General features: G+C 42.3%; 1 protein-coding gene across 6 annotated transcripts in view; it reads right to left on the reverse strand.

Annotated features, from left to right (window-relative positions):
- Positions 1 to 1994: 1994 nt before the first annotated feature.
- LOC147735029 (membrane-spanning 4-domains subfamily A member 4A-like) overlaps positions 1995 to 13795 on the reverse strand; it is a 316483-nt gene continuing 304682 nt past the window's right edge. For all 6 annotated transcript variants that reach the window (XM_086953129.1, XM_086953127.1, XM_086953124.1 and 3 more), the window contains one exon: positions 1995 to 4518. In XM_086953129.1, coding sequence (XP_086809255.1) covers positions 4306 to 4518 — 213 coding nt within the window. In that variant the 3' untranslated portion in view covers positions 1995 to 4305. The remainder of the gene's footprint in view (positions 4519 to 13795) is intronic.

Below are 13795 nucleotides of genomic sequence, written 5' to 3' on the forward strand. Positions count from 1 at the left end.
ACTTTACATACCTGCCTATTTTGTTATGCCTGAATGCTCGCAACCAAACTACCAAGTGTTGAGCATTTGAATAATTTACTGAGGTCTATTCTGAGCCCTAGACTGAGTTAGTGGCCTTATTGCCAGTGGTAGATGCATATTTACCACTGCTAATAGCCCACTTTCCAACAAGTAGATTGCCACCGACTGCCAACAAGAAGGACATGCTGAGCATGATTGATAATATATGGAGTTTCAGTGTGATTGGTTTATCCTCAGCCTCCTCCCCAGTAGGGTTATATCTGGAATTGAAACTCCTTCTCTCCTTTATCACCATTTTGGGAGCATTTAATGTTCTGTAGAATTCTGTGTGAGTTGTTGTTAAAGGCACCTGTCTTCCAGTGCATTATGCAGAAGGTTGAAAAGGCCTCCAGCATTTGCAATGCTTCTAGGACAGCATCTTCCTTTATTGGGTTGATACTGCACAATTTTCTATATCTTTGGGCTCTGGTGTAGTGCTACGTGTCGTTTGTACCTTTAAAAATCAGTTGAATGTGTATTCTGAGAGCTAACATCAGTACAGCAAAGTCAAATTAAAGTGAAACTCATTTGGTTCCACAAGAACGACAGGGAGGATGATTTCGACACCATGGACGTTTATTAGAAGATTATTCAAAGTTACAGATGAAGGGCATGGTTACGACTTTGGTGGTCGGACCACCAGAGGTCCCTGGCTGTGGTCAGAAACAGACTGCTGAGTTGCGTTATTTCACCTGCAATTACGATGTTACTGCTGGTACCGCAGCAGTGTTATTGTCGGCGATGCACATATTTTGGAATTTGTTGATGTAGGTGAGTACATTGTCACAAAAAAATGTGGAATGTACAAACATGCATGACACGTGGAATTATGCCTTGTGCTAGTATTTAGCCATTGCTGGATTCTTGACCATACGAGCACAGTCCAGTCAATGGGTAAATTGGCACAACGGACTTACCTGGATTTTTGCGCCAAGAGGATCATTTTCTTCAAGGTCAATGCTAATGTGAAGAGGGGTCCTGGAGGCTGGGGTCCAAGTCTGAGACTGCAGGGGAGAAGGGTAAATGGGTGAGTAAGCACCCCATATCTTCGGATACGACGACGTAGCAGCCAGTCAGACCACCATGGTCAGCTCATCGAAAAGCCAACTTGTAATCCAGACAGCGGTCACGTTCTTTGTACCGCCCTGTGGCTTCTGCTTTTTCCTGACTGCTGTCTCGGCAGTCAAAGAATGGCTGTCGGAGTCGGTGATTCTCCAGAAGTCCTACGAAGAACAGACTGCTAACATCGTAAATCAGCGGTAGGACTGCCAGATATGAGGCAGTCAATCCAACCCCAACGCAGCCGCGGCGGTCTGACCGCCAAAGTCATAATCAGGCCCTTCGTCATTCAGTTAATAATTTCTCAGCATATGTTTCATAAAGTTATTCAATCCAACAGAATAAGATTAGGACGATGGTAACATAAATCATTTGAAGAGGACAAAATGTAAATCAAAGAAAGTATTAGTTCCATTAGGTAACGTCTCTAAATAAGGCATTTAAGGATGGCAAAAGCAGAAGGTGTCAGTCTGAATTGAATCAAATAAAGGTTGAGGGCCACATAAAGAGTCAGGGTATTCAAGAGTTTAACTCACGAACTAAGAATATGGAATCAAGTCAGAGTTAGGCAAAGGACTTCCCTTATAAGAGTCAGGACAGGGTCTCCTAAAACTATTCTAAGGCACTGTTATATATATTGCAATCTATGCAGAACTTCTTGCCACCAACTCCTCTGAACTGGGACCAATCAGGTTTTGCCATGTTCTTGAAACAGGCAAACTCCTCTTGTACCTATCATCAAATGCACACAGCTGCATGACTTTGAATGTAACAGTGTTCGGGATTGCATGGTACAGGAGGCACTTTCTCATTCCCACGCACGGTGTAAATGACAACAAACTACCAATTCAAATGATCCACTCTAACATTCTCTAAAGAAAACAATAATCTCCTTTATTAGCTAAGCTTGTTATCTTGCTCCTGAACTGATAAGGAAAATGTGAAAGCGCATTGTGAATTCAACATTATATTTAACAGTGAAAGGCTTTTGAACTTCAGGGGCTTACTTGCAGTTAGGCCAACGTCCATAATGCACATTTGGTTAACATGAATATACTGTAAGGTTATGATTGTACTTTGATTGCACAAAGTGCAGCTTCTTTATACATATTTAGCCACACATAAATATTTGGATCAGCATGTGATTAAAAAACATTATGAAGCATTCAATTTTTGCTGCTCTAGGGGTCATGATGAGCAGAATCATTCGTCATAAAGTGTATCCTACTCCAAACCTATACGTTGAACATGCTTGGACTCAGACCCTAGGCTCATGGCGGCCCTGGGCAGGGAGCGCAGGTAGGGGACCAGTGAAGAGGGGGTCCGGGCGGGGTGGAGCGTGGAGGCCAGTGAAGAGGAGGGGTCAGGGTGTTTGGAAGAGGAACAGAGCCGGAGGCCGCCAAATCCCTGCCAGGGGCCGCCATGCAAATATGTATCCATCCTCAGAGGATTATTATAATAAGGTTATATATGGCAGCTGGGGTTTGGTGGCCCTGTGCAGGTGCACAGCTTGCACATGTCTAAGGTTGCCCCTGTTGGACTCCTTGATGCTCTGGGAATTCTATTCCAATTGCAGATGTCTCAACATTCAACCTGCAAAGACTCCCCCCATACCTCCCAGCATCTCACAAGAGCAGGTGGCCCAGAAGGAGACCACAGCAAGTTTTACGAAGCTAGTGTGCACACTCCTATAGAAGTATTGATCCAGAAATCATCTGAGCTATCTAAGACAATCTCTTGCCTGAAGACATCAGATATTGCTTGGAGTATTAGGACTTCATAGATCGATGAGTACGAGGCATGTGATACTTCATCTAAAGGTCTGTGATTGCCATTCACTACATAACAGGGAGTATTCAGGGAGATGTCGAAGCCAATACATGATTTATATCTTTGAGAAAGATGTTTGCAAGGTACTATTTCATTTTTCCCACTACTGACTTTTTCACTATACTTTACCAATCAGGCAGGCTTGAGGAGGCCCTCACATAGTTATTGCATCTGGTCAGAGAGTGTTTTTGGAGGAGAGACCTTGCATTGGTAGCTATTTTGGGCTGCTTTTTGGGAGGTAGCAATAGGCTGTTCTATTTGAACCACTCCAAGTCCTTGGCCTGACTGACATCTGGGAAACATCAATAGATCTTTTGTCCCTAAAGAAAATCGACCAAAAATCGGCACGCATTGTCTCAGTGATCGAAGACAAGCAGGATCTAGCAAACAGGGCCCACGGCTGGATAACATTGGGTGACTATGGAAAAATACAACCGCAAGCATACCGTAACATCGGTATGAAAAGGGAACTCAAAGAAAAGCTGCTAAAACTATGCCTAGGCCTGATCCCCATACTCCCCCACCTTCCACACGGGGAAAGAAATAACTCTTTACAGCAGTGTCACCTGTGTAAAACCTCCAAGGAGGACATCGTCCATGTGATCTGCATCTGTCCTAGACTAAAAGACCTGAGGCATAACTTTTTACAACCCTTCTTTAAACCACATGCCGTTCGGTCCTGCAGGCAGGCAGTCAAATTGTGTTTTAACATCAATAACACTAAATTGAACTGCCAGGTCGTGAGGTTCTTTGATTTGACAAAGAAAAGACTAAACAGTGCTTGACGAACATTACACGGCTCCGAAAACAAGCATGAACTGATCTCAATCAACTCTTCATTTTTAATTTAATTTAACCTGATACGCCTAAGTACACATGTCTTTTAAAATGTATATATTGGTGTTTTTACAATTTTGTAAAGGTTTTAATTAACCATGTACAAACAATAAAAGTTACTTACTTACTTACATAGGCTGTTCTACAAATGAATTACTCATTAATGAAGTCACTCTGAGTGGGGTGACACTTTACCTTAAATGCAAAGATGAGGTCTGGATAAGCTGCTTTCGAACTGTATATTTAGATTGCTAGAGAATTGTCCTTGTATGGTGTCTTGGAAAAAGATGTATGGTATTCAGAAGTTGCTGTGAAGATTGCTCTTAGGGAGGAACTCTGAGAAGGTTACAGATTGGATTTTATTCTGAAAAATATCAACCCATTTGCACACTAGGTACAGGTAACTTATTGCAACTCTACATGGTATATCATAATTTGTAAGGTTTGTGAGTATATTGTTTACAAGGGCAAGGTTTGGAAAAAAACTCCTGCTAGAGCATCTCAACCTAATCTCTGTGTTCAGCTTTGAAAACCATCCTCAGGATAATTTACGTAGCAGGTTGACTCGCGAGTCATTTCAGGCGCTGTTGGTAATCCTTGTACGTGTGCCTTCTCATTGTAGGGTTGTCCTTCTGGAGTCGGTGATACTGTGTATGGCACTGGCATTCCTGCAGGCTGTCCCACGGTGTTCCCAAAAGACGCTGGGTAGTTGTGCTGCACCGCAAGTCCTGGCTGCCAAAACAAGACATTGTTATCAATGTATTTTCATATTCTTAGTGTAATCATTAGCAGCATCACATAATCAATCATAAACTCGTTATTGTTGTGGCCTCAACACCAAAATGCTAAGCATAGCTATTAAATTCACAAAAAATGATCTTTCACTCTTAAATTCATGTCCAGTTGTACACGGTATACAAATTAGGAATGTTGAAAGGCCCCCGCATGGCTGTCATTTGGAATTCAAACATGTACAAGTAATAATTCAGGATTATGCTACTATTGCATATTTGCCGGAGTACTGTGGAATTCTTCGGGAATTGCTGATATTTGAATTTATTTACCCCAGTTGAAAGCGTTTAAATCGGCCGATGTAGATTACAAATATCCTTGAGAATCAGCTTGAAGTATTCCCCCACCCCTGCCCTGTCTCTCATAGATGCATACACAAAGAAATCCCTGTTAACTTAATACAATAAACAGTAAATTGTAAATTGGAGTTGCACACCCAGATAGCCCCTGCCCACCCCCTTGGTAGTATTGCACAAGCATTCAGGCTTATCTCAGAGGCAATGTGTAAAGCATTTGTAGTTAACACAGTACAAAGTGAAAACACTACAAATGGACACCGCACCAGTTTAGAAAAATAAAGAATCTTTATCAAAACCAAACAAGACCAAAACAACAAAAATCCAACATACATATTTAAAAACATCACTTTTAAAATGTTTAAGTCAGTTCAGTTATAGAGAACTATGAAGTGTCACTTTTGGTGCAAACAGGCACAGGGGAGCTGAGGCCCTGAAAACCACAGTGATGAGTCTGTTCCTTACACGCAGGGAACGTGATGCATCGGTACCTTACTCACAGGGAAGGTGGTGAGTTTCTTCCTTGCTGCTACTCAGGGGAGGTGATGCGACATTTCCTTACTGAGAAAGGAGGTGATGCCTCATTTTCCTATTGCGAGTGGAGGTGATACATCAGTTTCCTTCTGCATGGGGAGGTGATGCGCCGATTCTCCAGTCACGTGGCCTCGGTTCCCTTCTGAAGCCCAGCATTGATGCACAGGTGTGATGGGTGGAAAATCCAGATACTGCGGCTCAATGCGACAACGAAACAGTTGCTGCATCAATTCCCATGGCCACAGACAGTTGAGGGGTTGAATCCTTCAGTCACCCAACAGGGCCCACGTCTGAGTCAGGGCGGTGGTCTCATACTTCGGATACATGGTGCGCTGAACTTGGGCAGCGGTGGTTTCTTCGGCTTAGGTCCAGCGGTGCATTGATTTCTTTGGTCGCACATTGGCAGTGCGCTGAAACGTTTCCTGCAGTGCAGTGCTGCATCAGAAAAACAGGTGCTAGAAGGGTGATGCATGGATTGCAGTAAAAGCAGCTAAATAACCTCCAGGGGCCCAGAACTGGAATTCTCACCACAAGGCAGGTCAGAACTCCCAGCAGTAAAGTTCAGGGATGCTTCAGATGAAGTCTCTGAGGGCTCTGAAACTTCTTAACAGCGGCCCCTTTTCAGTCTAAACTAGACGTTGATTCCACAGGCAGGCAGAGCCACAAGAAAATTCCCACTTTCTAAAAGTGTTCAAGGAGACCCCGGAAACCAGGGACTGTGTTCAGCACAGCTATTTGGGAAAAAAGCCTATGAACTTTTTGAAGATCGTTAACCGTTCTTTTATTCAGATATATTTAACAATTGCATCTCATGGTTAGAACCTCATAACGCAAAGTACATTGAAATAAAATATCTCATATTTCATGATTTGCAAAACGTGCGTATTTCATGACATTTATACAAACTATATGCAAATATACTCAATAAACAAAACTAAAAAGGGGAACCCAATGCATTTTGGGTTCACACTGAACCCTTCATCAGGGGTTGTAATGATTTTAGATGTTTTTGCGAGTCTTCAAGGGAGTGCGGTTCTGGTGTCTACAACAAAATTCACAATACATACAAATTAGAAATTTGGAAATTTTGAACTACGCCATGTACATGTAATCACCTTTAAAAACTGTCTCAAGGTTTGCATTCTCCGTAATATAGAATCAATAGATATCTAAAGATTATAAGTGCCTAATATGTGATAAGATAACACCTGTTGAAAGTATATTCCCAATACCAAGAGTACAAAAAAACAGAAAGGCATGTGGATGTGAATGTCACCCAAAAGTAAAGTAAGATGGACAAAAGTCAAATAAGTTGAATTGAGTGATTACCTCCCAGTTGCCGAAGATTAATTTCGTCTTATGAAAGCCAAATGCACGAAGGATTCATCAATATCCTATAAAAAAATGTAATCAAACTTAAGCTTACTAATCCTTAACTAATGAATGTGAAAACTTGTTCTTCCAATGTGGAATAAATAAACATACCACTCTAGAAACTCGGAGTCAGATCCAAACGATGCTCCATCAGTGAGAATTAATAGCTTCTACTTTCCGTCTAAAATTAAGTGAAACATACTGTAAATGTACTGAGCTACCTCTGGTTGACATGTTGCTTACTCAATTCTGAGATTAGGAAGTGCGTCTCCCTCTTACCTAAGGGCGAAATTCCATTCAGTAGAGTGATTGAGTGCAGCAAGATGATGTCCGTTCTCAAGTAACCTGGGTAGTCACCTGGAGATAAACATATAAGCCTAAGTATTTAACGAACAAAGGTCAACCTTACTCTGGTTGAGCCGCTAAGCATAACGTATTATTCTGCTTGAAACGTACCTTAAGCTGCCGTGTACTGAAAGCTATTTCCTCTCTGTCTCCACAAAAGATCCAAACGTCAGTCGCCAAACCGGCGAACAAACAACTGTTTGAACTAGCGTGTACCCTGTGTGTAATCATCATGGAAAGGGGACTGTACGGGTCGGGACACCCGTTACAAAATGGCGACTGCCTCGCGTTTCAAAAGTCAGGGTTTGAAACTCCTGACTGGAATGTATCTTGATGAATTATATGAAAGTGTGTAAAAATGTGTGAGAAAATGTATAGAAATAACCAAATGAAACTTCCAAATGTAAAGCATCTAAGTTTGAATATTATGAAGAATGCAATATTACCCCTTACATTCTATGTATTCAAGGCGATATTATAAAAAGCACAACAATTCATAGTGGTCATTGAGACCCCCCGGGATTACTGTACGCAGTTTTTTGATCCACTCTGTTTCTTTACGGGCCAGTGTAGTGTGAATGTCTGTGCCTGCTGTGAAGGTGATGTGTTCTAGAATAGTAAATCTAAGTTGGGGAATAGTGTGAGCACTATTCACCCAATGTGCTGCCAATGATAAATTCATGTTTTTGTTTCTGATGCGGCTTTTATGTTCTACTATTCTAGTTTTGATTTTCCTGCTGGTCCGTCCTACATGCACTAAACCACATGGGCACTTTATGGCATAAATGACATTATCAGTGGTACAGTCTGAAGTATGTTTTAGAGGTATAGGTTGTCCAGTTTTTGGATGTGGAAATTCTTTGCTTACAATAACATTACCACATTATCCACAATTGTGGCATTTGCGCATCCCCTTGTGTTGCGAATCCCTTGATTTTATTGTAGGTTTCTTCAACAATTCTCGTAAATTCTGTGCTCTGGTGTGCGCAAATAGTGGAGGCTGGGTGAAAATGTCTCGAAAATCTGGTTCATTCTCGATGAGTTCCCATCTTTTTAGTATGATGGTTTGATTGTGGAAGCTTGCGATGAATGTTTCAGTACAAAGACCTCTCTTTTATGTGAAGATTTGATCTGTTTCTTCAAGAGTTCCTTATTTACTCCACTCAGAATGATTCAGTATATGTTGATTTTCAAAATGTGCCATGTATGTATTCGCGTATGCCGGGGCCCCCGGAAAGCCCATTGAAGTACCGGTTCTTTGAATGTAAAATTCATCTTGCCAGCAAAAATAACTGGGGTAAAGGGCAAAGTGCAACAATTCTAGTAAAAATACACTTTTTTCTTCCTCAAGGTTGGATTGTAGTAATCTCCATTCTGTGGCCTCTAGCCCCTCACCGTGAGCTATGGACGTGTACAACGCCACAACGTCAATAGTGCAGAGGAAAATATCTTCATGAAATGCGTCTTTGATGTTGTCAAGTTTTTCTAAACAATGTGTCGTATCCCTTACGTACGTTGACCAAGATTGGAACAATGGCTGAAGATGGTAATCAAGATAATAACCTAGGTTTTCATGAATGGACCCACACCCTGCTACAATCGGGCGAAAAGGTGGGCTATTTCTGTCCTTGTGCACTTTCGGCAACATATATATGGTGGGAATATTTGGATGTTCATTAAACAAAAATTGTCGCGTTTTGGAGTCTATGACTCCCAAATCCATTCCCTTGTCCAAAATGGAAGTAAGAATTTGCTACAATTCGAGAGTCGGGTCTCTTTCCAAATGAATGAACGTGTCTTCATTCTGAACGTGTGATATCACACTTTGATGATAAAAATCTGTGTCAAGAATCACCAACGCTCCTCCTTTATCTACCGGAAGGAAGGTAATGGAGGGATCCTGTTTCAGTTTGTTTAAAGACCTCCAGTCTCTTGTAGAAAAATTAGAGTGGAAAGATTTCTTGTAATTGATTCCTTCCAAATCTTTTTTTACAAGTACTTCAAAGTTGTCCAAAGTTTTGTGGGATATCGGTGAGAGAAATTTGCTTTTGGGTTTGAATTGTCTTTCGGAAGAATCAGTGTCGGTGATGGCTTCATGAGAAAAGAACCAGCGTAACCTCAATTTTCTCATAAATTAAAATAGGGTCACTTCTGTCTCCAGTTCATTGGATTTGTAAGTTGGGACAAAAGATGATCCTTTGTTCAATATGTTTAACTCCATTTTGTTCATCGACTTCTGTGAAATATTGATAATCAGAGATTCTTCTGAAACTATTTGTTCTTCACTTCCCTCCTTGGTCTTCCGGTATCCACTGGTACGGTCTTTTTTGTTGTTGTTTTTTCCCCGGCGGGTCCTCCGTTGACTGTAGTTGTTTTGTCGGGTGGTTGTCTGTCCCCCTGGCCTCCCTCTAAAAAAGGCTGCCCTGTGTACTCGCTGAAGTTCCTGCCATTTGTGACTGAGATGTCGCACTTGGTCTGTGCATCGATAAGTCTTGATCCGTCACAACACTTTCCTCTGATGAAGCCGGCCCTGGTTTTTTAAAGGCTCTCCTCTGGGCATAATTGTCTGCCCAGGTATAAACTTCATCCAGTTTATAATCAATTGTGTCCCTCTTGAATTTACGTGTCTTACGTTCGTGCACCTCTCTCGCATGTATATCTAAAGTCCTGTTGATGTCCTCTAGAATCTTGGTCCATTCATCTTGTTCAGTTTTACTGGATAGTTCATCTTTGAGTTTGTCAATATCCAAGGTTAATTCCCTCAACACACTTGATATCTCCTCAATCAGGAGTAATATTAAATCCAAAGAGCACTTGTTGAGAATCGCGAACCAACGCGCCATGAAAGCCTTATCAAATTTAAATAGCATCGGGCGAAGGGCGATACATAATCCACGGGGAATCCTCTTGACCTTATGATATTCAATGAGCGTAGTGGCGTGTAAACGCTGATTAATTTCCTTCTTCATTAGGTATTCAAGTTGTCGTAGTTGGTTGGTTGTAGACCCAGTTGTTGAACCGAACTCTCTCACTCCTTTTACCAAAACGTAAATGGTGTCAGCTTCGTCATTAGTATATGCTTTAATTGCTGCCTGATTAGTGGTGATGTTTGAAATATCCTGCCACATATTTATGGGGTGCAAGAGCCACGGAGTGGTACCTTATGGTAAGAAACGTGAAATGTGGGTGGGTCTGCACACAGAGGGGGTCATTAGGATCGCGGACGGACTTGAGTCCGTCCGCGACCCCAGAGTATGAGGGAACGTCCGCATGGGCTGTGGCGTTCCCTCTGTGCAGATTAGGATGTGACCGCCAGGGTGGCAGTCACATCCTCAATCTTTAACATTGCGGCGGGTGCAGCTTCAAGCTGCACCCGCCGCAATGTTAAAAATGCATGCACAGCATTTGCGTGCACAAAGCGGCAGGCACCGCGTGGTGCCTGCTGTATTGTGCACACAAATGCAGGGGGGTACCATAGGTACCCCCCATGTGCACCCCCCCACCACCCCTTCACCCAGGGGGCCGCAACGGGCCCCTAAGTGAAGGTCCGTATGCTTTTCCATGGCGGAAAAGCCGCCGTGGAAAAGCATAGAATTGCAGACATCCTAATATGCCTGGCGGTGTCTGATAGACACCGCCAGACATGTTAGTGCTTTTCCGCCGCGGTCGGAAGGCGACTGCGGCGGAAAAGCTGCGGACAGAATATCAGACCCACCAGCCATCCGAATTTGGCGGTGGGTCTGTGGAGGCTCCGCAGCGGTTTTCCCACATCCTCCGGGCCGGCGGTGGCTTCCGCCGGCCCGGAGGATGCGGGAAATCCGCAATCATAATGAGCCCCCATATGTCAACCATATTTATCAAAGTGAAATGATGTGTGATTCAACTATTGTCAATATGTAAGCGTGCACGCTTACATATTGACAATAGTTGAATCACACATCTTTTCACTTTGATAAATTTGATTGACATTAGGTGTGCAGACCCACCCACATTTCACTTTCTAAAAGTGCCATTTTCAAACACACAGTTTAAAAACCAACTTCACTAAAAGATGTATCTTTAAATTCTGTGTTCAGGGAACCCAAATTTCAAATCTCTACCTCTTCCGAATTGAAATTTACACTTGTGAGATGTTACTAGGCAGCTCAGGAGATCACCTATGGGAGAGATAGCCTTTCAATAGTGAAAAACTAAATTGGCAGTATTTATCTATCAAGACATGTAAAACACACCAGCACATGTGCTACCTTTCACATTCACTGTACCCTGCCCACGGGGCTACCTTGGGCCTACCTTAAGGATGTCTTACATGTAGTAAAAGGGAAGGTTAGGGCCTGGCAAGTGGGTGCACTTCCCAGGTCGACATGGCATTTTAAAACTACACTGAGACAAGGTTACAAGGCTTCTCATGTGGGTGGCACACCCAATGCTGCAGGCCCACTAGTAGCATTTGATTTACAGGCCTTGGGCACACACGATGCACTTTACTAAGGACTTACCAGTAAATCAAGTATGCCAATCGTGAATAACCAATCAGAATCACAATTTACACAGGGAGAACTTGCACTCTAGCACTGTTCAACAGTGGTAAAGGGCCCAGAGCACATAAACCATCAAACACCAAGTGCAGTACAGAGTCAAAAATACAGGAGGTAGAAGCAAGAAGACAGGGGAAACCATGCCAAGGATGCCTTATATTATCAATGCCAAACATACATCAAACAATTGAATCCTAATACAAGGCATACTTTTATATATCTCAGTATTAAATACAATTTATTATATAGAGATACACTGTTATCCCCACAATCATCGTAAGGAGGTGTGAATCCCTTTCCTCTAAATAATCTGCTTTGAAAAAAAGTGGACTATGTTCTTGGTTGTTCGCCGTGGCACCTCGTATTATCACACTGGAACATGAAAAAATCACTCTGTGTTTTACCACGGGAAAGTGTGATTTGATTTCATTTTTTGAACCTGCTTTCTGGTTTTGCATCCTGATATAAGAAATTGTATTGTATATTGAGACATATGGAAGTACGCCTTTTTGTAGATATCATTCAACTATTTGATTTACAATTTATTGTTTATCTAATTAAGTTAGTATGTATATTATCTTCTGCTATTTGTAAAAAATAATTCTTCAGGGGATTTGTTCCTGGGGAGTTACTTGGTTGCCCTGGTGTGGTTTGTCTGTTTCTCACATAATCAAACACAATTCTTTTTCCTTGTGCTGGTGGAGAGGAAAAGCATGCTTGAAGATAGTCAGTGGAACCAGGCAAAGAGGAGAGTTTGACCCAAACACCCTTAACTTGAGTTTGCCATGGGATGAATTGTCAGTGGTGGAGCATTGAGAGGAGTGAGCACTCCCTAATTTTCTTGGAGACCCTGGCAAGTCACAGTTTTACGGGGCTGGTGGAGGCAAGAAAATGACTGGGTTGACAGCCTTTTCCTTCAACATTTAGGTCTAACATGAGACATGACCTTTTGATTTGAGTAACATTCAATATAACAAACACATAGACATCACCAAACATAGTACAGTACACCAAAGCAACAACACAAAAAACTCAGTGTTATAGTTCAGCAAAACAACAAAACGAGCTCCACACAAACTAACACAATACAAAAGGCATTAATATAATTCTTCAACACAGCAACACAACATGTAAACACAATCATACATTACACAAACACAAGCCACCAACAAAAAAGAATAACACAAGAACACAAAACAGTGATATGGTACACCAACAAATAAATAAACAGAATCCACAAACAGTACACAAACAACTAAAAAAACACACCAACATTCCAACAAAATGCAACAACACATCAACACAACCACACTGCTATGTTAGTCTATTGTATTACCTTACATAAATGTGTTAATTTTTTTGTAGTACCATGTTCTGTTGTTTTTGTCCATTTTGAGTCATGTTGTCAAAACAAGAAAACACAAGCCACCTTTGGCTGTCATCACTCATGCTAGGCAATTCTGGACTTGCGTGGCTTTCTGAGAGAGGCTTCAGTGGTAGGTTACTTCAGAGACTTTTTTTTGTAAAATTTTTATTTTAAGTTATAGAAGAAACAAACAAAGGGCCGCGGAGGTGCCGCACAGTACCCCACACAGGGGGCAAATCGTAAATCATAAAGCATTAGCGTCCCAAGACAACAGAAGCATCCCAGTCCGAGAACGAAGAATCAGGCATCTAAAACAGTAGTGCAAAAGGCTCGGAAAGCCTGTCAACTGGGCCAATACAGCATCGATAGTCAATATATTAACGGCTGGCCCTCGATCCCACATATCCAGGCAAGCAGGCTATGTACCCAGGTAAGAAAACCTCCACAGCCCTGGAAACCAGTACAGTCAACTACCCCCCCCGCTCCACCTCCCCCCCCAAGGTGGTGACTCCAGCCATAACAACATTCATACCCGCAAACATACTAAACTTGAAAGAGGTGTAGTGACTGCAGAGAAGCAGGACACACAGCCGAAGGCAGTCCCTTAGAAAGGAAAGTAACCAAGGGGCCCCACTGATACTGGAAATTCTTGAATTGGCCAAGGAAGATGTCCGCCACTCTTTCCATGCTTAGCAACCTCCAGAGTCGCGCGTGCCACAAAGAGATCGCAGGAGCTTTCTTATTTTTCCAGGCAGCGGCCAACG

This window comes from Lissotriton vulgaris, chromosome 1_2, assembly GCF_964263255.1.
Source record: "Lissotriton vulgaris chromosome 1_2, aLisVul1.2, whole genome shotgun sequence".
Lineage (NCBI taxonomy): Eukaryota > Metazoa > Chordata > Amphibia > Caudata > Salamandridae > Lissotriton > Lissotriton vulgaris.